This window comes from Peromyscus eremicus, chromosome 9, assembly GCF_949786415.1.
Source record: "Peromyscus eremicus chromosome 9, PerEre_H2_v1, whole genome shotgun sequence".
Taxonomy (NCBI): domain Eukaryota; kingdom Metazoa; phylum Chordata; class Mammalia; order Rodentia; family Cricetidae; genus Peromyscus; species Peromyscus eremicus.
This window is the reverse complement of record NC_081425.1, coordinates 8,951,742-8,979,544: the sequence shown is the minus strand read 5'-3', so window position 1 is coordinate 8,979,544 and position 27,803 is coordinate 8,951,742. Positions and strand designations below refer to the sequence as shown.

The 27,803-nt window shown below is 36.9% G+C and overlaps 2 protein-coding genes across 2 annotated transcripts in view; both read left to right on the top strand.

Moving 5' to 3' along the window:
• Nucleotides 1-27,803, top strand: part of Gpc5 (glypican 5) — a 646,525-nt gene that overhangs the window by 465,932 nt on the left and 152,790 nt on the right. The window lies entirely within an intron of this gene.
• On the top strand, nucleotides 7,467-10,036 carry LOC131919151 (histone-binding protein RBBP4-like). Its single transcript, XM_059273219.1, has 2 exons — nucleotides 7,467-8,566; nucleotides 8,957-10,036. Exons 1-2 carry the CDS (start codon nucleotides 7,538-7,540, stop codon nucleotides 9,203-9,205), a joined length of 1,278 nt encoding a protein of 425 aa, XP_059129202.1. The 5' UTR covers nucleotides 7,467-7,537; the 3' UTR covers nucleotides 9,206-10,036.

The window sequence follows — 27,803 nt, the reverse complement described above, 5'->3', positions numbered from 1 at the left end:
AGTGCTATTTTTGAATGAAGTTATGCTAAGAAGTGTAGTATTTATTTCAGTGTGGGAAGAAATATCATCTCATTTTTAGTGTAATACTCTATTGTCATTATCAACCCCACTTCCCAGGCAATAGGGATCTCTGTTTTGCTCTTCTGGTTTGAATGTGGAATGTGTTCACACATTTAAACATTTGCCCTTAGCACGTGGCATTATTTGGGAAGGGTGTGGAGCTGTTAGGGAATGGAGTCTTGTTTGAGAGAATGGGTCACTGGACTTGGGCCTCAAGGTTTTATAACTAAACGCCATTTTCTCTCTGAACCTCCCTTCCAGACTGTGGATGCGGTAACAAGCCACCTTTTTCTTCCTGCCACCGTAGTTTCTCTGCCTACTGGCAGGTCTTCCCTGCCTTGATGAACTGTGTCTGTCTGGCCATGCAAGCCAAAATCAACTGCTTTGTAAGAGTATTTATTACAAAAGAAAATAGCAGGACATTAGCCTTGTAAAATTTTGATACCACTTAGGAGGTATAAAGTAAATGAACCATTGTAAGGATTATGTTGATTTATATCTGCCTCAACTTAAAAAATTATACACACACACACACACACACACACACACACACACACACACACACACATATAAAATCTCCAAGCAAAAGGCTGTGTGGACTACACAGAAAGACACTCAAAGTCTAGATTCCATTAATCTCATAGGTATTGGAACCATTGATTCTGTAACCTTTGTTATGTCTTTTATATAAGATACTCAGAACGTTTTCCTCATAATTAAATCTATAAGATATTTCACTGTCTGGAGTGCTGCCTCCCACCAGCACTGGATGGAATGTGCTTATTCTTCCACTTCCTGGATGAGTCATGCTTTTGTTTAATATCTAATGAAGGGAATTTTTATGTCATTTTTGTTTAAATTCCCTAGGAAACTCTTGTTTTGTTGTCTGTGCTAAGTGCTTGGTTTAGAATATGAGCATTCAACAGGACTACTCAGATTCCAGGGCTACATATTAATCATTGTATGAATTTGGACAAATCACTAATATCTTTGAACTCTAGTTTTTTCATCTTCGAAATTACAATGATGGCTGGAGGTATATCCTAGTGGTAGAATGGTTGCCTACCATGTTCAAGCCTCTAGGTTCAATCTCCTTTACTGCAAAATAAAATCAATAAATGAATTAAATGAAAGTAGAATAATGATAGTGAGCTCTTGGGGTAGAAGAGTGTAATAAGATGATGTTTGCTATAGCATTCAGAGCTATGTTTTATTGGTGCTAATGAATAATGTTCTTTTTTATTGAAAATAGATTCTTTTCTCATACAATACATCCTGATTATAGTTTTCCCTCCATCTACCTCTCCCAATTCTTCCCCATATCTCCTCCCATCCAGATCCATTCCATTTCTGTATTTTGTGAGAAAAGAAAGGGCTTCTAATGCCAAACACACATCATAAAATAAAATAAGATGAAACCAAAACTATTATATTGAAGTTTTTCAAGACAACCCAACAGGAGGAATATTTCCCAAGAGCAGGCACAAGAGTCAGAGACCCACTCATTGTCATAGTCAGTAATCTCATGAAAACACTAAGCTAATACTATAATATACACCTAGAAGTCCTGATGTAGACCCATGTAGGCCCTGTGCTTGCTGCTTCAGTCTCTGAGCTCACATGCACCTCACTTTGTTGATTCAGAGGGCCTTGTGCTCCTAGTATCCTCCATCCCTTCTGACTCTTCAAATCTTTCTGCCTCCTCTTCCGTAGGATTCCCTGAGCTCTGAGCAGAGGGATTTGATGGAAGCCTCCAATTTAGCTTCTCTTTCCACAGAATGTCTGACTATGGGTCTCTGCATCTTTTCCAATCACCTATGCAGATCTAAACAGAGAATTCTCAATATAGGAAACTCAAATAGCCAATAAACAAAGGCACGTTCAACACCCTTAGTCATCAGGGATGACTAGTCATGAGAATCAAAACTACTTTGAGATTTCATCTTACACCTGTCACAATAGCTAAGATCAATAGCACAAGTGACAGCTCATGCTGGTAAGGATGTGGAGCAAGGGGGACACTTTTCCACTTGCTGGTGGGAATGCAAGTTTGACAGTCACTATGGAAATCAACATGGTAGTTCCTCAGAAAGTTGGAAATATATTTAATTTAATGCCACTATTGGGCATACACCCCAAGGAGGCTCTATCCTACCACAACGACACATGTGCAACCATGTTTATTGTGATTTATTTATGAGAATAAAAATCTGGAAACAACCTAGATGTCCCTGAATAGGAGGGTGGAGAAATAAAATGTGGTACGTTTACACAATGGAATATTACTAAGCTGTTAAAAAAAATGACATTAAGAAATTTGCCAGCAAATGAATGGGACTAAAAGAAAACATTCTGAGTGAGTTATCCTAGACTCATAAAGGTAAATGTGGTCTGTATTCACTTATAAGTAGATATTTAAGTAAATGATAACCAAGCTACAATCCATAGACTGAGAGAGATTAGTTTAAGAGGAGGGGTCTGGGAGAGATAAATGGATCTCTCTGGAAAGGGGATATAGAATAGATTTTATGTGTGGGCTGGGGGCAGGTATGGATGGCAGCAGGAGGGATCAGTGGTTGGGTAATGGAGAGGAAGAGTGCAGGGAGAGATGGCTGGAATTGGGTGACATTACGGGGTGGTATGGGAACCACCTGGAATATATGAAGTACTAATGAGGACTCCTAGCAGTGGGTGATGCCAAATCTCAACTGGACATTCCTTGTAGCCAAACATGTATTCCAGAGACAGTACTGGTTTAATTTACTGGAGTTGTTGGCCAAGGGGGTCACATGGAAAGCGCTGAACAACCCAGGTTGATACTAAGTTGCTCTCCACAAACTAACTGCAGGGCCCCATTGCTGAGGACAACATCCATACAACTCATTGAACATGGAGAAGTTGAGCGGGTGCCCACCTGGAACCTTTGACTCTATGTTCTGTTATCTTTGGTCATTTTAGTTCTTAATATATATCTAGTATAATTATTCTTCTAGGTATACTTGATATGCAATCACTTATGAAATAGTTATCCTTACTGAAAGAAGTAGACAAAAAAAGCACAAAAAAATCAGAAAATGGCATACTTGTAAATAGTAGGGATAGGACTTGACCTCAAATGGTATAGCTATAGCCAACATTCTCACTACTATCTCTACTCTTATTTTTCCTTAGTGGCACATGGACTCATTTGAGACCCTGCTTCAATACTTACTCATGAGTTAATTAACAACACTCAATAAGCATGCAAAAACTCAAGGAATTTTAAATGGCCACAAGAGGGTAGTTTCTTTACAACCCCATATCTGTCTCAATAGTTTTATCAACAGTGGCTCTCAACCTGATCCTTCTGACAAACTTCTGTCTCCAAAAATATTTACATTATGATTCATTACAGCAGCAAAATTACAGTTATGATGTAACAATGACAATAATTTTATGGCTGGGCTAACCAAAACATGAGGAACTGCATTAAAGGATTGCAACATTAGAAAGAATTAGTTAAGAACCACTGGTTTAGAATACCATGAATATGTGAAAATAAAGTAATATTAAAATTGGAAACTGTGTGTGTATGCATATATCTGTTTATATATTTTCAAATGTGCACAGAGGTAAGTATTATTTATGTACAAATGGAGTGAACAGGAATTCAAACTAGAAAATGCAGATGACTAGTCTTCACTTTCAAACTATATTAATGGCTTTAATCCTCTCTGTTGAATTTACTTAGTTTCAGCTTGTTTAAAAAGCTGTATCAGAAGTAACAAACTTTGATTCTGAGGTAGGATTTTTGTTAACATTTTTAAATGTTAACAGACAGAAAGCAGAATTCTTTCAGGTATTAATTTTCTGCCAAATCACACGTTTACAAAATTAATATGATTTCCACACTGAGGCCACACAGTTGATGGCAACAACACTGATGGATAAAACTAGAAACTCGCTGCTAAGTTAGAAGAAAAGATGAGCATGGGAATGGTAGAAAACCAAGTCAGTGTTGGAAAATGTATTTCCTCACTAAATCTTCACATCATATTAAAATTTTATTTATCTAAGTAGAAATTGGTGTGACATATTTACTTCTGCTGAATGGATGGTTTCTATATAAAGCTTCTTTAATAGAAGTTATAAGCTCTTGAGGGTAAAGGAGTGAAAATTGTTCTCTAAATGAAGAGAGACATTTCTAATTAAAAATATGACCAAATGGTTTAGTGTGAAATACTATTGCACACTGTAGGCAGTTACACAATTGGAAACAGTAAGTCCTTCTGATTTTTCACTCCAGGTCATGTCCTCTACTAAGTCGTACGAATACAGTTAGCTCTTGCTAGAATGTTATTGCTATTTTAATAAAAGTTGTCCTTGTGATCTCTGTGTATATGTGTGCATGCATGTATATTCAGTGTTGAGATGACCTTTTACACAAGTTCTTTTTATTAGTCATAACAAATACTAATAAAACATTATTGATTAATACCAACAACAATTAACATCAAGGATAGGAAATTCTGAGGAATAGTGATGTTAAATATTGTACCCCTTAATGGCTAAGAAAATGAGTAGGGTGCCAGTGTGCCTTCCATGCAAGCATGAGGACCTGATTTGAAATTCTTAGCACCCACATACAAAAAGATGGGTAAAGTGTCAGGTGGCAGAGACAGACATATCCTTGAAATTCGTAGGAAAACAACATAGAGGTTTGGGTTCAGTGGTGACAATTGTCTCAGAAGGATAGGCCTGCCTCCCCATCAGTGTGGACTCTGATTGGAAGTCTAATAGCTGGTAACAATTACAAAGATTAATGTGAATGGTCAATAGAAGGGCAGCATGATGGAAACGAGGTTGCTTTCCATTCACACATGTCTATGCTGGATCAACAGACTCCTGATGAAGACTTTAGCTGAGCACAGATGAAAAGTTTTGCTAACAGATGGGAACAATATCTTATTCTCCAATTGCCCTCTATAAAATTTTCACACAGGTATATTATAACTAGTTTATTAAGTACTCTATTGCTGGTGACGTCTGAAATTCTCCATTCTTGCTCTGATTCACCATATTCGATGTATGAAAATGGAGGACTTGAGTGGTTAACTCCTGAACTGGTGGTTTTGGACATGAAAGAGTAAATGACCTTCCTCCTTTCTCTTGAACAATGCAGATCAGCCTGTGGAAGACTGATGGGCAGGAAGAAGAAAAGTGACACACAGCTTACCCTGATTTATCTTGTCTTTATACTTTCTTTCTAAAACCACATTGTCAAATGGCAGCAGACATTTCCCCCTGAATCCCATGAAGTCATCATGCACTGGATGAATATAACATAATGAATGAGTTTTCACTTATTGAACATGAACTTTATGTGTCTTAATTTCACATTTCAAATTGTGAGGATTCCAAGACAATGCTCAAGGCCTTTGTCTTTCTTCCAAGTCAATGTTTATTTTTTTCTTGGATGAATTATTTCCCCCTAGGTCTATGAGTGGGCTAATTCTTTGGATGCTGCACATATTTTATTGCCCATGAGAAGCAGGGTGTGCAGAGCACTCTCTTCAGTGCATAGCTGTAAGCAAGGATTGGATTTACTCCGTGGACACTCCTTTGCTCTGTCTTACATAGTAGGTCCACACAGCTTACACAGTTAAATGAGATGGATCCAGCAAGGCCAGTTTCCCTTGATTGCTAGTATCCCAATGGCAGACTTGGAATTCTCAGGTTTCACTTGGAGTGGAAGGGACAATCACTAACCATATTTTATAGGTGATCATAAGTGCCAAAATCTTCCTTCTGCATCATATGTACATTTTCTTAAAGGTAGATTTAAATTTATATACATTTGGGGTAGGGTCAGTGATTTGAAAGATCTATGTGTTAATCAAAAATTACTGGTGCATTACTAATTTTGCATTGTCAAAATAGTGCTTGAAATAAATTCCATTATAAACTGCCTTCATCCAGACTTTTCTTTTGTGCAGATTTAGTTTACAATCACTTTTCATTATAGAATGGTTACATGGGATCAGGTACTCCAACGAATAGACCTTTAAGAGCAAAAATGGTCTGAGAGCCTTCCTTTAGACCATAACATGAAACTCTCAGTTAGTTCTAAGTACACAAAGGCAATGACTGGTGAGTGTGTGGTGTGACCAATAGAGTAAGTTAAACGCTTTGCTTTGCATCTCATCTTAGAAAAATGATGTGCCTTCCTAGCTGTCTTTCAGGGACTAACAGGCTGAATTTGCATTCTTTGAGGATATACCAAATCATGCTATTGAAGCAACTAGTTCGTTGCTTAGCACACGTTCAAAGTGCAGAGCTTTGACAAAGTGAATTAAGAAAGTGCAGGAGCTGGCTATGTGGTTCAGGGAAGTCAGCTGACACAGTATTTCATGCATTACCATAGGCAAACTAAAATGTTGATGCAAATTTTGTATTTTTTTTACCTCAATCTGAAGTAATGATTGATAAAAACAATACTCAACTTTGGAAGTGTGAGCACAGTGCTAATCACATAATGGGTTATCAATAATTTTTAATAGAAAATTTTAACATTCAACGTAACTCCACATAACCATTTCTAAGCTTTCAACCAGCATTGATGCTGTAAATCCTCAGCACATTAAGTCTAGTTGTCTTGAAATTATGGCATCTACAATGTTAGTAAGATATCTTGATTGTAACTATATTTCAATGTTTATAGTTTTTTTAATTTTTTTTCATTTTTTTAAATGAAATGGAGAAGAAGTGTATTGGGGTGGGAACAAAAGTTTCAGGGGGAAAGACTGGGAGGAGAAGAGAGAGGTAAAACTGACTGGGATGTAAAATAAATCAATAAAATAAATAAAAAATATATCATTTCCCCTTCCTTTTTTACCTGCAACTCTTGCCATGCCTCCTTTACTTCTTTTAAAGTTTAAGGTCTCTTTTAATTTGTTACTCACACACACACACACACACACACACATCTCACAATTATATATAGGTAACACAAATATACATATATTTAAACAAATATGTAAGTAGCACAAATAAACAGATATATGTATTAAATATAAATATACATAACAGAAAATATATAAATACAACTTGTGGTGTCTGTTTACTATTGGTTGTACATACGCACACATATATGTATGTGTATGATTTCAGACCTGATCACTTGGTACCAATATCAATATTCTGGAAGGATTACTTGGTACCAATAACTAATTAAGGTGTGCTTGTCTTGTCTTTTCATTCTGGCTTGTAAAATCTCTTAATCATGTGTAATATTAGTGGGATATGAAACTATCCAAATCATGAGAATCTCTCAGTACTTGTTCAGAGCTATTTCAAGAACTGTTGAGTTGGAGTTGGCTAGCTATGTTTAGCAGTTACTGCACCTTAAGAAATCAATTTTGGCCCGTCGCTTCCCCGCCCCTCCTGCAACGCACGACCCCGGGATCTCCTCCCAACCCCTCCCGGCTCTTCTGCCACCATGGCTGACAAGGAAGCTGCCTTTGACGACGCGGTGGAAGAACGTGTGATCAACGAGGAGTACAAAATATGGAAGAAGAACACCCCTTTTCTTTATGATTTGGTGATGACCCATGCCCTGGAGTGGCCCAGTTTAACTGCCCAGTGGCTTCCAGATGTAACCAGGCCTGAAGGGAAAGATTTCAGCATTCATCGGCTTGTCCTGGGAACACACACATCTGATGAACAAAACCACCTGGTGATAGCCAGTGTCCAGCTCCCTAATGATGATGCTCAGTTTGATGCATCACACTATGACAGTGAAAAAGGAGAATTTGGAGGTTTTGGCTCTGTCAGTGGGAAAATTGAAATCGAAATCAAGATTAACCATGAAGGAGAAGTAAACAGGGCTCGGTACATGCCCCAGAACCCTTGCATCATTGCAACCAAGACTCCATCCAGTGATGTGCTTGTTTTCGACTACACAAAGCATCCTTCTAAACCAGACCCTTCTGGAGAGTGCAACCCAGATTTGCGTCTCCGTGGACATCAGAAAGAAGGTTATGGTCTTTCTTGGAATCCAAATCTCAGCGGGCACTTACTTAGTGCTTCAGATGACCATACCATCTGCCTATGGGACATCAGTGCAGTTCCAAAAGAAGGAAAAGTGGTGGATGCAAAGACCATCTTTACAGGGCATACAGCAGTAGTAGAGGACGTTTCCTGGCATCTGCTCCATGAGTCTCTGTTTGGGTCAGTTGCTGATGACCAGAAACTTATGATTTGGGATACTCGTTCAAACAATACTTCCAAGCCAAGCCACTCGGTCGATGCTCACACTGCTGAAGTGAACTGCCTGTCTTTCAATCCTTATAGTGAGTTCATTCTTGCCACAGGATCAGCTGACAAGACTGTTGCCTTGTGGGATCTGAGAAATCTGAAACTCAAGTTGCATTCCTTTGAATCACATAAGGATGAAATATTCCAAGTTCAGTGGTCACCTCACAATGAGACTATTTTGGCTTCTAGTGGTACTGATCATAGGCTGAATGTATGGGATGTAGCTAGAGTTTTCCTGCCTGGCCCACAGTCAGGGCAAATCTCTTTCACCTGCCAGTCCCACAGCCTCTCAGACCCGACCAAGTAAACACAGAGACTTATGTTGCTTTCAAACTGTATGGCCGTGGCAGGCTTCTTGCTAACTGTTCTTATAGCTTAAATTAATCCATTTCCATTAATTTATACCTTGCCACATGGCTCGTGGCTTACCGGCATCTTCACATGCGGCTTGTCATGGTGGCGGCTGGCAGTGTCTCTCTGACTCAGCTTTCCACTTCCCAGCTTTATTCTCCTCAATGCCCCGCCTATACTTCCTGCCTAGCCAACGGCCAATCAGTGTTTTATTGATTAATTAGCAACACATTTGCCATACATCCCACAGCAATGGGATTTAAGTAAAATTGGAGAAGAACAGTCCCCAGAAGATGCAGAAGATGGCCCACCGGAGTTGTTGTTTATTCATGGTGGTCACACTGCCAAGATATCTGATTTTTCCTGGAATCCCAATGAACCTTGGGTGATTTGTTCTGTATCAGAAGACAATATCATGCAAGTGTGGCAGATGGCAGAGAACATTTATAATGATGAAGACCCTGAAGGAAGCGTGGATCCAGAAGGACAAGGATCCTAGACATGTCTGCACTTGTGGTTTAGACTCCCCTTGTTGTCCTCTGAACCCTAGAAGGATTGAACACTGGTTTGAGACACAGACTTTGTTCAGCTCTCTGGCTACAATAGGTGCCACCAACAATTCTATTAGCCCAAACCATGGGGGTTTTCTAATCTTAACTGGGGGACTTAATTCAGCAAAGCCACAGACTTATATTTAAATTTTTCTTCAGGAATTTTCTAGTAACAAACCAGGTCTAAAGCATCTTCAGAAATGGGGCATATTACGTGTGATTATTTTTCTTCTTAAGCTATATCCCCAAGTTTTTCAGATTCTCAAGTAAGAGGCCAGAGTGGATAAGGAATAGAGCCAAGTGAAGTAGGTGTCTGAGCCATGAGTATAACTATTGCAAGATGTCGTTTTTATTCAGGAATTAGGGGAGAGTCAAGTCATAGAGTTTAAAGTCCTCACACCTGGCTTTCCAGGATGCACATTTTCCTATGTAAACCAGAGTTTTGGTTTCTTTAGTTAAGATGACACGTTCCTCTTTCCCCTTATATTTTTGCTCATTAGTGTATTTCTTGAGCTGTTTCCATATTATTCTTTTCCTTTCTGTGAAATGGTTTTTGTTGTGTGTGGTTTTTTGTTTTTGTTTTTTTTTTTTTAAACTTGGGACCACCAAGTTGTAAGGTGTATGTTTTTAACTGAAAGTCATACAACTGGTGAACTGTCAAGTTGAGAAAGAGTGAATTTCTAGTTTGTCTTTGTTTTTAAAATTAAATTAATCCTTGATAAGAGTTGCTTTTCTAGGGGTTAGTCCTTGACCACCATAGTTTGATGCCCTCTCCATTTTGGTTGTTTGGTTGACCTGTCTCAGCATCGGGCCTGTTACTCTCCATGACTAACTGTGTAAGTGCTTATAAAGGAATAAATTGCTTTTCTATGATGCCCTGAAAAAAAAAAAAAAAAAGAAATCAATTTTTTTTTTTTACAAATATCTTCAAAAAAGTAGTTGTAACAATTCTGGTCATATGCATATATACATCGTCATAGGACAAAGTAAACTGAAATACTTCTCTATTTCATATAATAATTTCTCTAAAAGCCCATTTTAGATACCTTGATTTGACATTAATTAAAATTTTAATTCTTGTTAATTTGTTATAATTTCAAATAGATGATCTTAATTTTCCACAAGCACCGTTTTAGTTTTAATGGTTTGAAATGGGATAAACAAACCACATTGATATTAAATAAAAACATACATCATTTACTATAAATATATACCTTCTAGGCAACTAAAATTAGTATGTATTGTATATGTTTATAGTTAGTAAATAAAAACATGAGAAAGCATAAGGTAGGAGCAGTAGTGGAAGACATATGACATTGGCATGTGACCTTCACGTGAAAACATAGTATGTTCATGAGCACCTACATATATCTACATATAATTACGTGAACTTATATACATAAAATACACATAAAAATAACAAATTAATATTTTAAATGTTAAAACTTTTCTACCGGAGTATAATCACATCCTTTGAAAATCTCTAAAAAAAAAAAATCTAATGATATCTATGATTGCTGATTCTGGCAAAGCTAGATACAAATTCAATCTAACAAATAATTTGTACCTAAATCATTTGAAGGAGATGTTTTTTTTTTCTATCTTAAGACATTCACAAGAACAAAACCAACAAAATGATTATATTTGTGATTGGCATAATCTATATGAGCTCTGAGATTGATTGACTAAGAAAAAATAGAATGTCAAATACATTTTTGAAATTCATGCACTCTACATAGTTCTGCTAGTTATTATGTGATTCTTGCTATTGTTCACTATTCTGTACCTATAATTTCTTATCTTCAAAAGAGGGATTGCATCATTTCATAAGTATTAGGAATAATCATAAGGCTCAGTGACTGCTACAGAGTTCAACAGTGCCTAAGAATGGAGAAATACAAAAATAGAGATACCTAAAAGCTTAGGTGCTGGGAGAATAAAAATTATGCATCTCATCTAGAAAGCATGAAGACCTATGACTCCTGTTGTTCCTCCTGCCATGATCTGCTCCATAATGGTTATGGACTCTAAGCCTCTGGAAACAAATTAAATATTTTCTTTTATAAGTTGCCTTGGTCATGGTTTTCTGTCACTGAATTTGAAAAGTGTAACTAAGGCAGTAAGAATTAAGCAAATGAATACTTTAAAAGCACAAACATTTCCTGACATTTCAATACACAATATTGCTGAGATATTCATTTTCTTATCTAGCTCTCTTAGCTCCAGAGGTATTTTGTAGATTTGTGTGCTCATTTGGAAAAGTAGTTTAACCTCAAATTGCTTGCTCATATGTTTTACTGTAGTATCAATAAATGAATGATTAAACACGGATGACACCCCTCTTTCTAACATTCTTCCTTAACCAGCTTTTTCCTAGCAGTTAAAAAGCTTCAGAAGCTTACATATAATTATATAGAGGGTCCAATGCGTTTTAAGAAGAAAATGACACAGTTGCCAAGTGCACAAGGGATTTTAGCCAAAGTAAATGAATGAATGGGTTTTGATACACAAGGGTTCAGATTCATTTAGGCCTGCCATATCCTACAAAGGAAAATCATCAACCAGAAAAGGGTAGTCAGGCATGATATTAAACAGCTGAGCATGTCAAAATAATCACTCTGTGGTTATGGAGTTCCATTCACTCTATCCATGCTTGAACTGTTGCCATTGTGTAGGATTTTTTAACCTTCCTGATAAATTGATTTGTTTTTCCTAATGTAATTATCATGAAGTTTTCACTGAAATGCAAATTTGAGTTGAATAACTATATAGAGTTATGATTTTTGAATATTTGAGTTAAGCATTAAGTAAATTTAATTTGTGAAATAGGCTTCCAGATGGGAAAAACACTATTTTTTTGCTGTTTATTTGCACAGGATAGGATTGGAGTTACTTACTACAAAATCACAATTTTCTTCATAACTTCCTGAATTTCTAAATAGAACCAGTGAGAGATCTAAAAGATACATATATTGTACACATGCATGAAAGCCAGTGTTTCTGTACTTACTTTTTTAAGGTGAGAAATACGTTTCCAGAAAGGTTCATTTTTCATGTCAAACAGCAACCTGACACCAGTGAATTGAAAAGTTCACTAAATTTTTAACAAGAAACCACTTGCTTTAATGTTTCTCTTTAGAGTTAGAATGTAGAGAAAGTAAGGACAAGATCTACAAATGTCTATCCTATAACCAAAAATGTGACAGTTAAAAAATAAAGTGCATTTCATGAGACAGGTTTATTGGGAAGTAGTTTTCTTTAACAGATTTAAGTGGTTTTTATTCTATGTTTCTTATGTGATTTATTACTATATTCTGATTACAGTTCTCCTCCCTCTACTCTTCCCAGTCTCCCCCTTTGCCCCCCATCCACTCCTCCTTCATTTCTATTCAGAAAAGGGCAGGCCTTCCTTTTGAAATCAACCAAACATGGCATATAAAATAGCAGTAAGACTTGTTACCTCCCATCATATTAAGGCTGAACAAGGCAACCTAGTATGAGAAAGTATCTCAAAAGCCAGGAAAAGAGTCAAAGGCAGGATTGGGAAGTATTTTATTTCAGTAGGTGAAAGACTACTTAAGTAGAAAACAGCTTCAGCTTCTTAGTGAATTCTTTTTTTTTTTTAATTTTTATTTTGCAATACAATTCAGTTCTACATATCAGCCACAGATTCCCTTGTTCTCCCCCCTCCCGCCCCCCTCACCTTCCCCCCACCCCTCCCCCCATTCCAATCTCCTCCAGGGCAAAGCCTTCCCCACAGACTGAGATCAACCTGGTGGACTCAGTCCAGGTAGGTCCAGTCCCCTCCTCCCAGGCCGAGCCAAGGGACCCTGCATAGGCCCCAGGTTTCAAACAGCCGACTCATGCAATTATAGTCTCAGTATTAAGCAAAAGACATACAGATAGTCATGAAGAAAGGGAAATATATTTACTAACCATGCTTATGTATTAAGTGCATTTTTCCTTGCTGATTTCTTGAAATTTGGGAATGTTTATTATTTGTTTATTGGAATTTACCAGTCAAGACATTGAGTCTATTATCTGGGTAGTGTGTGTGCTCATCAGCTTAGTTACCTTAAGCAAATATTTGTGGTCATTGGATTAGCTACAATGCACAAAGAATGTTGTGTTAAAAGGCTTGATTTATGTGAAAACTGATACTGATTGATTAAGGGGGAAGGAAAACACAAAAACACAGAGGGGCTCCATCTGCATATGAGACATTAAATGAAGATCACATTTACAGTCAGATTATAACGGAAGAGACAGATTCCATAAATTGCAAATCCTAGCAATGAAATATTTGGAAAACAAAACCCATTTCTTTTATATTAAATGTACTCTAGGGTTGGGAGATGGCTCAGCGTATAAAATACTTATGATACACATATAAGGATCCAGATTAAGTCCCCAGCATTCATGTAAAGCAGCTAGGCATGGCATGCACAGATGTAAGTGTATTATTTGGGTGGTGGAGAAAGGCTTGATATCCAGCCAGTGTGCCTGAATTTATGTACTGTGGGTCAGTGAGAGACTCTGTCTCAAAAACAAAGTGGAAAGTAACCAAGAAAGACATCCACCCATTGTCTCTCTCTGGAGTTAGTTGAATGGATACATACTAACACATAAACACACAAAGTCAGTTTAACTTGCTGCTCCATTCTGTTGGGTTTGTTTATTCTTTGATTTTATACTTTATAACATGTTTTATTTAGTATTATAAAATAAAATATACTCACTGACTACAATGAAACTTTAAACACAATCAGATAAATATCAAAATGATCCATAATTTTAAAACTTGTTACATAGTTATTACTGCATTAGCTACTTGAAATTTGCTAAGTAGACACTACAACAAATGATAATGTGTGAGGTAATAGATATGATCATCTTTTCATAATCTTTGTATAGATCACATCATTGTATTCTATCTGATATATATTTTCCAGCTTTATTTATGAAAAAAGATGATATATATATTATAGATTGTATGAGATAGATATATGATTTATAGATAAATGTAATATATATCCTATATTTGCACACATATATGAGATAGATAGATAGTTCTCAGCTTTCTTCATTAAAGCTGGAAAATAAAGGGTAAAACTTCAGAAAACAAATAGCAAAACCACTGTGACAAAAATGAAAACTTAAATAGTAGTATGTATAAGTAGACATACCGTATTTCTAAGAAGACAAGCAGACATGTTAGGTTTATTTGGATAATCTTTGTATGTTACATTATTTCTATAACCTATGACTTTATTCCCATGTATTATTTAAATTGTGGGAAAATCAATGCTTAACAGTAAACATATTTTTAGTGTTAACCATTCCTTCAACTTGAAAGAAGAAAGCATTTATTATAATTAAGCCACCAAGGTAGTGACATTTTAGTTTTTAGAGTAATATTTTAATAGTTTAGTAGAATTTTCTACAATATGTTTTAATCATCTTTACCTTCTCTCTTGACTCCTTTCAGATCCATTCCTCGCCTACCCATCAAGTCCAATTTGTGCTTCCCATACCTTCTTGGCCTTCCACTGGAGCATGGTGACTTACTAGCCACTACTGTCTTAAAGACAACTCACTCTTCCTTTTCTAGAATGTATCAGTTGCCGATAGTTCCTTGATAAGGGGTAGGACTTTGTGCCCAGCTCCTCTTCCCACTGAGGGACTTGGTCTAGCTTAAACATACACAAGTCTAGTCTGTGCTGGAGTTCATAAGTCCAGCTTCCTTGCTGTGTCAAGAAGTTTTTTTTTTTTTCCTTAGAGTCATCTACTGACTCTCTTCAGCCCCTCTTCTATGATGATTGCTGAGCCTTTGGGGAATGAAAGGTGATGTATATATATAATTTACAGCCGAGCATTCTGCAGTCTTTTATTCACTGTATCATAGCCAGGTGAGGCTCTCTGTGTTGATTAATATCTACTGCAAATGAATCTTCTTAGATGATGGTTGAGAGACACATTGATCTCCTGGTATATTGATACGACAGTTTAATACTCTGTCCATTTAGCAGAATGATAACAATAGACTCTTCAGTAGGGTCTTCTATCTGTCTAGCGACAGGTTCATATCCTGATCTTTTGCCAGGTATAGGCTTCATTTTGTGAAATGGGATCTAATCAGAAAGTGGTTGACTGTTCTCATGGTATTTATACCACTACTGCACCACTGGTCATGTCTTGCCAAAGTAGTCATAACTCACAGGGGTCGCTGCTGAGTAAGATGAATGATTACTTTTCTCTTCTGGTAACCTCCACAGTAGCTGCCGGCACTAGGAAAGTGGTGCAATAGTGATATAAATACCATGAGAATTATCAACCACTTTCTGATTGGATCCAGCAGGCGGGAAAAAAAAAGATGGCTGGTTACTGCATCCACAATCTGGAAGGGAGTTTCAGATAGGAAGTGGCTCTTAGTTATAAAGCCTTGAGGCCCAAGCCCAGTGCCGCATTATCTCAACAAGACTCAAATCTAAATGAGAAAAAATATAAAATCTTATTTTCTGGGCTAGGGATGCATAAGTCAGAAAGATTGTTTTAAGCTTCATCCATTTGCCTTTAAATTTTACTATTTTAAATAGGTAAATAATATCACTTATGTAAATATATCACATTTTCAATATCCCTTCATCAATTGGTAGACATCTAGACTGCCTACATTTCCTGGCTATTGAGAATAGAACAACAATGATCTATGAGCAGGTAGCTGTATAGTAAGATATAGACTCATTTGGGAATGAACTCAGGAGTGGTATAGATGAATCCTCTGGTAGATCTTGTGTTAGCTTTTTGAAAAACTTCCCAGCTGGTTTCCATAGTGACTGCACCAGGTTGCACTCTCCCAGTAGTGAATGAATGTGCCACTTTCCCCACATCCATGCCAGCATTTTTTATCATTTTATATTAACTACTCTAACTGGGGTAAGATAAAAGCTCAAAATACATATAATTAAAATTTTCATTACTGAAAAGGATATTTCACATTTAAAAATATTTCTCAGCCATTTGTATTTCATCCTTTAATTACTCATTATTTAGTTTCATGTCACACTTTTTAGTTATGTTCTTTGATTTCTTAGTGTTAATTTATTTTAGTTCCTTGTATATTTTATATATTAAACCACTGTCAAATGAATGGATGGTACATAGTTTTTATTTCTCATTAGGCAGGCTTCCTGTTCCCCCCAATGGTGATTTTCTTGTTGCACAGAAGATTTTTAGTTCCATGGTATCCCACTTAATGCTTGCTAGTCTTAATGCCTGTGCTGATGGGGTCCTGTCCAGAATTTTTTGAAAGCCAATGCAAGAATTTTCTCCTCCATTAGCTTAAGGGTGTCAGGTCTTATGTTGAGGGCCTTGATTTGTTTGAAATTGAGTTTTGTGAAGAGTGAGTGATAAGGATCAAGTTTCATTCTTTAGAAACTGCACTTTAAAGATAGATTCTTCAATTTCCAACCAACTCTTTGTTGTGCAAATGCTTAATATGTTAGATTTTTAAATGTCCTATTTCTAGCATGAAGATGTCTTTAACTATAGCCTGTTAGCACAAGATTATTTGAGCTAGAAACTTCAGAAGCCACAGATACAAGTATCAGTCCCCCTTTCTTCCATGAATGGAGACAACAACAACAACAAACAATGACGAAAAAGCTTTTTGAAAGATTCTTTCCTCATAAAATGACAAAATAAACATTCTTGGTCATGGGGCATGACCAAATGAATTCTGTTCAAATAAATATTTTTAATACAACTATTTTCCTTTATCTTTCCTACATCATTTATTTTCTAATCCACAGTCATCTTTTTGTGCACTGTAATATAAAGATGTGTTTTACCAGTTCTAAGGATCTGTCTTAGAATTCTCTTACATCATATAAACTTATCTAGTCCAATTATAACATTGAATTCTTTTTATCAAATTTGTGTTCTTCATTTTTATTAATCTGTTTTATGTCAAGGTATTTCTCAGGATTATCTGAAAACCCCAAGAGGGTACAGGTAAAGTTTTGTCTTCTCTATATCAGTGTGCTCTGTGGCTTGGTAGGATTTCAAATCGCTTTTATCATATATTCACATATACTTTGAATATTGAGTCCTCATTCATTCATTTGTTCACTATATGTGTATTTATCCAAGGATTCTTATGAACCTGGAATATTGATAGTATTAGGAATGGGAGGATATAAAATATATTACTAAGATAACTGCTATTCCTACTAAGCTTTGTGCTGGAAATAAAGAAGACAGAAGTTGTGTGTGTTTGTGCATGTTTGCGTGTGTGTGTGTGTGTGTGTGTGTGTGTGTGTGCGTGTGTGTGAATGTGTGTGTGTGTGTGTGTGCGTGTGTGTGCATGTGTGTGCGTGTGTGTGCGTGTGTGTGTGTGTTTAACTCAGAGTCATGGAAGTAAGACTACTGTAGATAAGACAAGAGAATACTTTGTAACTGACATTCGATTATTTGTGGTCATGAGACTACAGGGAGACAGCTGATTTTCTCGAAGTAAAGACTGTTCACCTAGAGCCTTGTGGTTCATGAAAAAGGGGTTGGTTTGATTTTGAATATATTAAAAACTTACCAAAGGGTTTTAAAAACAGGAAATACATTACTTAGGAAAAAATGGTTTCCTGTGTCGGCTTTGTAGAAAAAATAAATAATACAGGTGAAAATGATTGATTCAGGAAGGTATAATGATCAGCTTATGACAGTGGATATGGAGAGTTCTAGGGAGATCTATGATCTGCTTTGAAAGAAAATATTGTCAGAGCCCATGGGTAAAATGAATGCAAAGTCTGAAAGAAGTAGCTACTTCTTGCTTGCTCTGCTGCATGGATGGTATTCCAGTTACTGAGAAACAGAGAGAGGGATAAGCTCTGGTAAGGGTAGACACTGACCTTTGTTTTCTTTATAGAATGGCTAAAGATCTGTCCACAGGGAGATATAAGCTGGTAGATGCATGGTATGTTAACTCAGAAGATAGATTTAAAGAAAACAGAAGCACAACAGTGATTTTTAAAAATAGTTTTCACTATTTCATCAAATTGTTTTAAAATTACATGCCTGCAACTAAAAAATAGTAGAAATAGTAGGTAAATGATATGGACTAAAATAATGACTCATTACAAAAATCATATTTCATTGGTCTAGCTCACATATAGTTTACAATAAAGCATTTTTCCATTTCTTAAATGTCCTGCAATTAGTTATGCTTGTCTGTCAGCATGCCCACATAGATGTGAGGTCCACACACAAAGCATCTGTGATTAACTCATGTGTTTGTTCTTGTGAGGTGGCTGCCTTTTAATCTTAGCTATTTGGCATAGTAGTGCTTTATCTCCAGGACTGCCAGTCTACAAAGAATGATGTGGAGACTTGTTTTAGATGTAGAATTTTGAGGACACTGTAACAGAGACATTCTGAGGGACTAGATCACCTGGACTACTTGTCCTCATTGGTGTTTGGTTCTTTTTTTTCTGAAAACATAAACTTTTAAGGGTAACACATAGCTGTATCAACACAAATATGGAATATGTGGTGTGCACATTTCAGCTAAAGATGATTGTTGTTGTTGTTGTTTTATGTTTGGGCAAGTAAATGGCATCTGTTAACTGTTTAAGTCCATTTAGACTACATAGCCAAACTATAATATAAATCTCTGTCCATGCTATATGAAAGGATGGCTTGTAGTAATAAGTCATGAAGGCTCTGTAGCCAACAAGATTTATCATGTTTCATCTTGTCTCCAAGCTGTTCCTATGTAGAGGTATCAGCATATACATCACCTATCCCATAGTCTTCTTTGGCTTTTTTCCCTCATGTCTGTAGCTAAGATCCTCAAGAGGTCTCCCCTGGTCAAATCTGATATTTGTTAATTTTGAAGAAATCCATAGATTTTGTTTCCTGTGGAAACAAAAGCAAAACCTTTCCCCCAATGCAACATATTTTCTAGCTTCCATTCTGAAGTTATTTTTAAAATATATATTGTTTTAATTTAGCAGTTCCTATAATCCAATATCTCTCAGCAGCTATTGTTTTTTATTCATTAGCATTTACAAAATTCAAAGTAATAAAATACATACAGGATCAAGACACCCTGTACATTTCCCATCTTTACATGGTTTATTTATTTTTTAATATTAATTTACTCTCTCTTTAAAGACTTTATTATTTGTAAACTGTTTACTTTTTATGACTGTTTATACACATTTTCTTTTCTTTCTTCAGTATCTAAGCACATTTCTAAACATACTGTAACTTTTTAGAGGTAATCTGTGTCTGGCCCTGGCTTTACTAAGTGCCCACAGTGTTCTGTGATGGTGTGAGACAAATCGTAAACTGCTGTGTCAGCTGCTACTTGGCTCAGCTCAGTGCATGGTGCTGGCAGCTGGTTTCCAGCCTGCAGGCAGCAGCTGGTTGGCATGCCTCTGTAGGCTGCAGGGCATCATCCCACCTGAGATACCGTAGGACTAGGAAGCCACATCTGGCTCCTTGTTCAGAACTTTTTTTGGCTTTCTCAGACTCTATGTTTAGATATCCGAGCCCCACGTTAGGCTCCAAATGAGGTACTTGTGACTGCCAGCCTGCAAATAATGACACAGAGGCTTACTATTAATTATGAAAGCTTGGCCTTAGCTTAGGCTTGTTCCTGACTAGTTCTTATAACTTAAATTAACCTGCATTTTTTAATTGCTATGTCATCTCTGTACTGTCCATTCTGCTTCCTCCTTGTCTGTCTGGAGACTCCACCTTTCTTTCTCCATAATTCTTTCTCTGCCTGGAAATCTGGCCTATACCTCCTGCCTAGCTATTGGCCTTTCAGCTTTTTATTGCACCAATCACAGCAATACATCCTCACATAGTGTATAAATATCCCACAACAGTTTGGTGGTGTTTTGTTTTATCTAGTTATGTTCTTTAAATTTTCTGATAGTTAATGAAAGCCTTCATTATTTGGATATCCATTTTTTAAATCAAAGTCTGATTTAGTCATTTTAGTCTTATTTTAAATGCCTATATGTCATTTGAAATGTATCCATTTCTATTTAATCTTGTAGTGTTGATTTCAAGTTTAATGTTTTCTGGCAAAGAACATTTTCCTATGACATTAGAATTAGATATTTGATGGTTGCTGTATGATGCAGAATATGGTCCACCTTGGCATATGCAGGTACCTTACCAACTGAACTACAACCCTAGTTCCTCACCCCTACACTTGTCTGCTGAGTTTTAAATCACATTAAATTAGATTGTACTGGAGAATTGTACTTCTCATAAATCTTCATGCCATCAATATTCTGTACCCCATTACTAAATACAGAGTATACAAATATGTTTATGATTATTTATTTACCTTTTGATTTGTCTTTTGTTAATTTATTTTTCTTCCATGTTCAGATTTTCTCTTCCCATTCTGTTTTTCCCTCCCCTCTTTTCTTCTTTCCTGCTTCCTTACTTCATTGTGAGATAAGGTATTTAATGTACTCTAAACAGTGGCTTCAAACTAGCAATCCTCCTGCCTCACCTTGAAGAGTGCAGGGATTACAGGTATGTGCCATAACATGAAAGTCTATATTTTTAAATTTTATTACTTGCTGCATGCAAAATTGGCATTGCTTTATGTTTTTAGCTGAAGTATTCCATTTATTAATATGAATCAAAATTATGTAATTTGATTGTTTCAACTGTACTTTGACCAAATTTGATATGGTAGTTTTTCTTGTCTAATGCTTGTTGTATCTGTTGTCATTCTTTCTTTCTTTTTATGTTTGTAAATAAGAGGTTTCCCCATATAGTACAAATAATCTATTTTTAAAATCAGTATGGTAGTCTTACCTTTAATTTTTTAATTTACACATTTTTATTGTGTGAGTGGAGTTGGGAGTGTCACAGCATACTTATGCCTGTCAGAAGACAGCTTGTAACAGTAAGATCTCTCCTTCTATTATGTGGATCCAGGAAATTTAACTCAGATCATAAGGCTTTTTACCAAGTGATTTCACCTGCCTAGCTTTCTTCATGGAACAATTGTTGCCTTTGAGTCTTAATATATAACCTACATTTGAAGATTTCACTTTATTCTTAAAGTTTGAGTCTATTATTCTGCTATATACATTTTATATTTGATTTATCTGTTTCTTTATACTTCATCATTTTTACTTATTTGTCCTAATTATTATAATTAATTGTCTTGTTTTTAATGACTTTCTGCTACACATTTTCATTGTTAATTTGCTGGTTAGCTTTGGTTAAAATACAACTGAGATTTATTATATTCAGTTTTTAAACAATGAAATGGTAGGTTTAGTGCTTTTCAAACCACCTAAGAAACTTTCTACTGTGTAACTTTTCTTCTTTATCCCTCCAGCCTGTTGTACTATTTTGTCATATATTTTATTTCTACATATGTTATAATCCCTGCAGGGGAAGCACAGCTTGCAATGGCTAAAAAAAGCACATATTCTAACTCCTTTAAGATAACTTAGGAAAGTTGCATCCTGAAAATTCATGGGAGATACTTCCAAAAAGATGAAAACAAAAATACATATTGCCACTTTCCAGTGTGTGCATGCAGGCATATGGAGCTCTATTCCTGGCATATCTCTCAATTCTGTAGAATAAATACACTGCCTTAGTCACCAAGACCTTCGAAAATGTGTTCTTCTAATGTAATTTCCCTGTATTTAAAACTTTAAAAGTTGTGATGGAGGGTAACTATGGCTCTGTTTTGATGAAACATCCTTGTCTACTTTTCTGCCCTTGGTTTTGACTGCTGCCTGTTCCTGGGTTTGTGTTTTCACGTCATAGTGTGACTTCAGATCTCCGATCTTGTTCTACTCTCTCTAGCATGCTTTGTCAAACTCTGAAAGTGGACCTGTCACAGTGGCTCTATTACATTGTTTCTCCAGCCATTACTTTACATAACGGCTATGTACGCATATACATAATCTTACTCAGTAGACTTTGGTAGTAAAACTCCAAAAGATGTTTTAGATATTCCCAGCATCATCAATCACAGTGTCCTACACAAACTGAAATCACAGAGCAACCAACTGATACATCGACAGTTTGTGAATAGTGTATATACATGAGTAAAGCATTAGTTTTGCCACAGCATTTTTAAGCCAATGCTAATTCGCAAGACTCTGTTTTGTCAATGGATTCTTGTATAGACACAAGGTGACTGTTGCTGAATGCTTCGTTAAACAACGGGGGTTGAGTGCCATGAGCAATATATCAGGGATTAATTGTCAGTTGGTAAGCAAATTAGGTAGCAATCAAGGTTACACAAAAATTACACTGTCTTAAGGATAAACGTTAGCTGGGAAGTCATAAATGAACAGATAATCAGGTGGGAAGACATTGTGGCAAATGAATATGTTTCCTTAAACAACTTTTATAACAAACTCAATTTTAATAAGATATTACCCTGCTTCCCAGTCAATAAAATTCTACTGAAAAGTAATAAAGCCCGCAAAGGTGATTGTTGCAATTCTGTAGACACCCACAGAGGCTCGGTGGGAGGCCTGCACATGCTTCTTACCTGCCTCTTCTCCTATTTACAAACATAATTAAAATGAAAATGAATAGTCTGCTTGGCTGCACTGCAGCAGTGCTCACTGAGAGGAGAGGATGGTTTCTGTGTTCAGGGTGACCTTTATGACTCACTGTTGTAGAAAACCAGCCAGAGCAGACAACAGTCTCATGTCTTCAGGACACATTTAGTGTCACACAAACTTTGTTTCAACAATCCCGAAAGGAAGTTCTGTCCCTTGGTCCTTTGATTTCCTTCCTTCTTTTCTTTCTTTCTTTTTTTTTAAATGGGGGGGTATTTTTTAGGTTTAATAAGTTTTTGTTGGTTGTTTTATATTTATGACAAATAGTAAGTTCCCAGGAGTTGACTAAAATCCAGGTCCTTTTACTGCTAAGTTTTTTTTTTTTCTTACGTGACCAGTAACTAAATATTTTGTTGTTTTTTATTCAACGTATTTCTCTTTGAAGCTTTTAGGTACATATTTTGATTTCATTGTTCAGGTAGAAGTATACAGAGATGCAGAAGCCTTCACATTTAAGCCCAAGAGCAAACATTAATTTTCTTCTAGAACAAAAGCATCATGTTTTCAAACATATATAATGAAAACTTTATTTAGAACATTAAGAATGACCATGTATTATGAGAAAGCTTGAAGTTCATGGAGCTGCACCGAGAGACAGGAGCTCTCCACTGTATTTACTCTGGTTTGGAATGTTGAGTTTGTCCAAAGATTTCTGCATAGGGAAGCAGAGAAGCCTCATAGTCTGAATATCCTTTTCAAAGACCCCAAGGTCTTCACACATGTACTTAAACCTATTTACTACACAGGATTATAAACACCAGGAGATCTCATTCCTCAGACAAAAGCTGATTAGAACCAGACTGAGAGGCAGGCTGTCAGAGCAAACCAGACATTAAGAAAGAAAAATCATAATGCATGTTACAGAGCAGGACAGTTACTGATTGTTTTGAGATCACAGTTATCACAGGAAACTTAAATACTTTCAGTAAGCCAGAGAACAAAAACATGGACCCGTGACAGTAGCAAATTTTACAGAGAATGCCATTCAAGGTTCAGATTTTGTGTTCTAGATTGTATTAGGTGTTAGGTAGACTACTCTGATGAGGCTGAAAGGGTGCTTTCTTCCCTTGCTTGAATACTTCATGGTCCAAACATCAAAGCTGTACTGTTTTCACATTGTTGAAGTAGACACACACGCATGACCTCAGTAATCCTTGTTGACCTGGTAGATATGTCTATATCTGCTGTGTAGGTAGGATAATTAGCATCCAGAATAGAAAGGTACTTGCTCTGTGCCATAAAGAGTAGGAGGGGAAGCAACAGTGAGGTCAATGCTGCAGTGTTCTACTCATCCTTCTACCCACCCTCCCCTGTCTCACTGCCTTCACTTGGAAGCTGTAGCTGAGAGCCTCCCTGGCCATATGCCTTCATGACTGTGAAAGAATACCCAGTTACACCAGGTGCTTTTAGAAAATAAGTCCCTAAGTGGGTTTGTAAAACCTTTCACATGCAAAGAAAAGGGAATCTGTTAAAGAAATATGGGAATTCAACATAGTCTTTGTATTCTAGCATTCTGCTTTGATGCCTTACATGTGATTTGCAGAATTCTAGACAGGTAAGATAGACATGCTTACACTTACTTGACTTACAATGCGATGCTGAAGTCAGAACAAAGGGAATTGATGACACCTGTATAAGGACAGTATTATGTAAACAGTCTTATGTAAAAATAATGCAACACTTAGCAAATAGTGACTTTGAGTGCCATAGATAAAACACTCTGATGATCTTTTAATGAACATATGGTTATTGCTTTGGGAGTAATTTTTGCATTCAAGAATTACGTATAATTGTGTACCTTTGAGTGCCTATTACCTGTCATGTACAGATGTGATAAAAGGTATGTCATCCATTCTCTCAGTGCTTTAAATATCATGTCCTGCCTCATTAATCTAGTGCTGTTAACAATTATCATTAACATATAATGCCATGCAATTATCACCTTGTGAGAATCATATTATCCCTCAATAGACAGCCATTATTGTTAAATACTACATAGTTGTTAATGCCATATTGTATCAGTATAAAATTAGTGTTGTTAAATATGCAGCTATTGTCATAGTTTTTACTACCTATTTATTGAACTCGACAATGAACACCAGAAAATATGAGGATAATGTGAAAAAAAATAAAGGAGGTCCCCATTTTCATCTTCTTTATAGAAAGTATAATGATTAAACCAAGTCATTCATATACATATCTATAGTAGTTAAAAAATCTTGAGTTACACACAGCCTCTCTGTTCTCAAAGGCATCTCAAAATAATGTCAAGTCTCCATCTGTTCTCTGACTATATAGATAATATTTTGGTGTTCTAATTATTTTATTTTATTTATTTAAACATTTTTTTTCATTTTGCATGCCAAACACAATTCTCCCTCCCTCTCCTTCTCCTCCTTTTCCCTACCTCCCCCCAACACCCATCCACTCCTTATAGGTGTTAAGGACTCCCTTGTGGAGTCAACACAGGTTGGCATACCAAGTTGCGGCATCACTAAGCTCCTCCCCTCTGCATCAAGACTGCTCAATGAATCCCACCACTGGGAATGGGCTCCAAAGAGCCAGTTTATGTACCCAGGGTAAGTCCTGGATCCACTGTCAGGGGGCCCAGAAACAGTTCAAGACACACAACTGTCACCTGCATTCAAAGGGCCTAGTTTTGTCCCATGCAAGTTCCCCAGCTGTCAGTCCAGAGTCTGTGCACTCCTACTAGCTCCTGTCAGTTGTCTCTGGTTTTCCCCATCATGATCTTGACCCTCCTTTGCTAATATACTCCCTCCTCCCTCTCTTCGACTGAACTCCAAGATCTTGACACAGTGTTTGGCTGTGGGTATCTGCCTCTGCTTCCATCAATTACTGAATGTAGGTTATGGTGATGATTGGGGTAGTTACCAATCTAATTACAGGGAAAGGTCAGTTCAGGCATGCTCTCCACTATTGCTAGGAGTCTTAGCTGAGGTCATCCTTGTGGGTTCCTGGAAATTTCCCTAGCACCAAGTTTCTCTCTAACCCCATAATGGCTCCCTCTATTTAGACATCTCTTTCATTGTTCTCCCTCTCTGTCCTTTCCCCAACTCAGCCATCTGGATCCTCATCCTATCCCCCATCCCCTCCCCTTCACCCATCTCCCAGTTTACCCAGGAGGTCTTAACCATTTCCCCTTCCTGGGGCAATTCATACTTGTCCCTCTTAGGTTCCTCCTTTTCACCTAGCTTCTCTAGAGTTGTGAATTGTAGCCTGGTTTTCCTTTGTTTTATGCCCGATATCCACTTATGAGTGAGTACATGCCATGTCTGTCTTTCTGGGTCAGAGTTACCTCACTCAGGATAATTTTTATCTAGTTCCATCCATTTGCCTACAAATTTCATGATGTCATTTGTTTTTTACAACTGAGTAATACTCCATTGTGTAAATGTACCACATTGTCTTTATCCATTCTTTAGTTGAGGGGTATCTAGATTGTTTCTAGGCTCTGGCTATTATAATAATGCTGCTATGAACATAGTTGAGCAAGTGCCCTTGTGGTATAGTTAAACATCTTTTGGGTATATTCCCAAGAGTGGTATTGCTGGGTCTTGAGGTAGGTTCATTCCCAATTTTCTGAGAAATCACCATACTGATTTCCAGAGTGACTGTACAAGACTGCACTCCCACCAGCAATGGAAGTCTGTTCCCGTTGCTCCACATCCTCTCCAACATTAGCTATCATCAGTGTTTTTGATCTTAGCCATTCTGACAGGTCTAAGATGGTATCTCAGTGTGGTGATATATTGTGTATCAAATAAAGCTTGCTTAGGATCAGAGAACAGAGACAGCCACTAGATTAAACATACAGGCTAGGCAGTGGTGGTACACACCTTTAATCCTAGTACTTGGGAGGCAGAGATCCATCTGGATCTTTGTGAGTTCAAAGCCACTCTGAACTACATGAGATTGATTCAGTCTAGGAGAGAAACAGAGCCATACAGTGGTGGCACACATCTTTAATCCCAGCATTTAAGATCTCATGCCTTTGCTGTCAGTGTTTGGGAAACACACACACCATTAATCCCAGCACTAGGAAGGAAGTGAAATGGCTGGGTGAAGAAAGGTATATAAGGTATGAGGATACAGGAACTTGACCCTTTTCAGCTGAAGACTCAGAGGCATTCATTCAGAGGAATCATGGAGATGGGATCTCACCTTCCATTCAGCCTGAGGATTCAGTAGTCCTGAGAAGTTTCTCTAGTGGCTTGTTCCTTTGTATCTCTGATCTTTCAGCACTTACCCCAATATCTGGCTCCAGGTTTTGATTATAAGACCATTTAGAATTCATGCAACATCTTAGAGTCATTTTGATTTGCATTTCCCTAATGGCTAAGGATGTTGAGCAACTCTTTAAATGTCTTTTGGCCATTTGAGACTCTTCTGCTGAGAATTCTGTTTATGAGATCAGGGATACAAGGTACATGCCTAAACATAATAAAGGCAATATACAGCAAGCCAACAGCCAACATCAAACTAAATGAAGAGAACCTCAACGCAAGTCCACTAAATTCAGGAACAAGGCAAGGCTGTCCACTCTCTCCATATCTATTCTATATAGTACTCAAAGTACTAGATAGAGCAATAAGACAACAAAAGGAGATCAAGGGAATACAAATTGGAAAGGAAGAAGTCAAACTTTCACTATTTGCAGATGATTTGGTAGTATACATAAGTGACCCCAAAAATTCTACCAGGAAACTCCTACAGCTGATAAACACCTTCAGTAATGTGGCAGGATACAAAATGATCTCAAAAAAGTCAATAGCCCTCCTATATACAAATGATAAATGGGCTGAGAAAAAAATCAGAGCAAATCACTCCTTACAATAGCTGCAAATAACATAAAATACCTTGGGGTAACTCTTCCAAACAAGTGAAAGACTGGGATGACAAG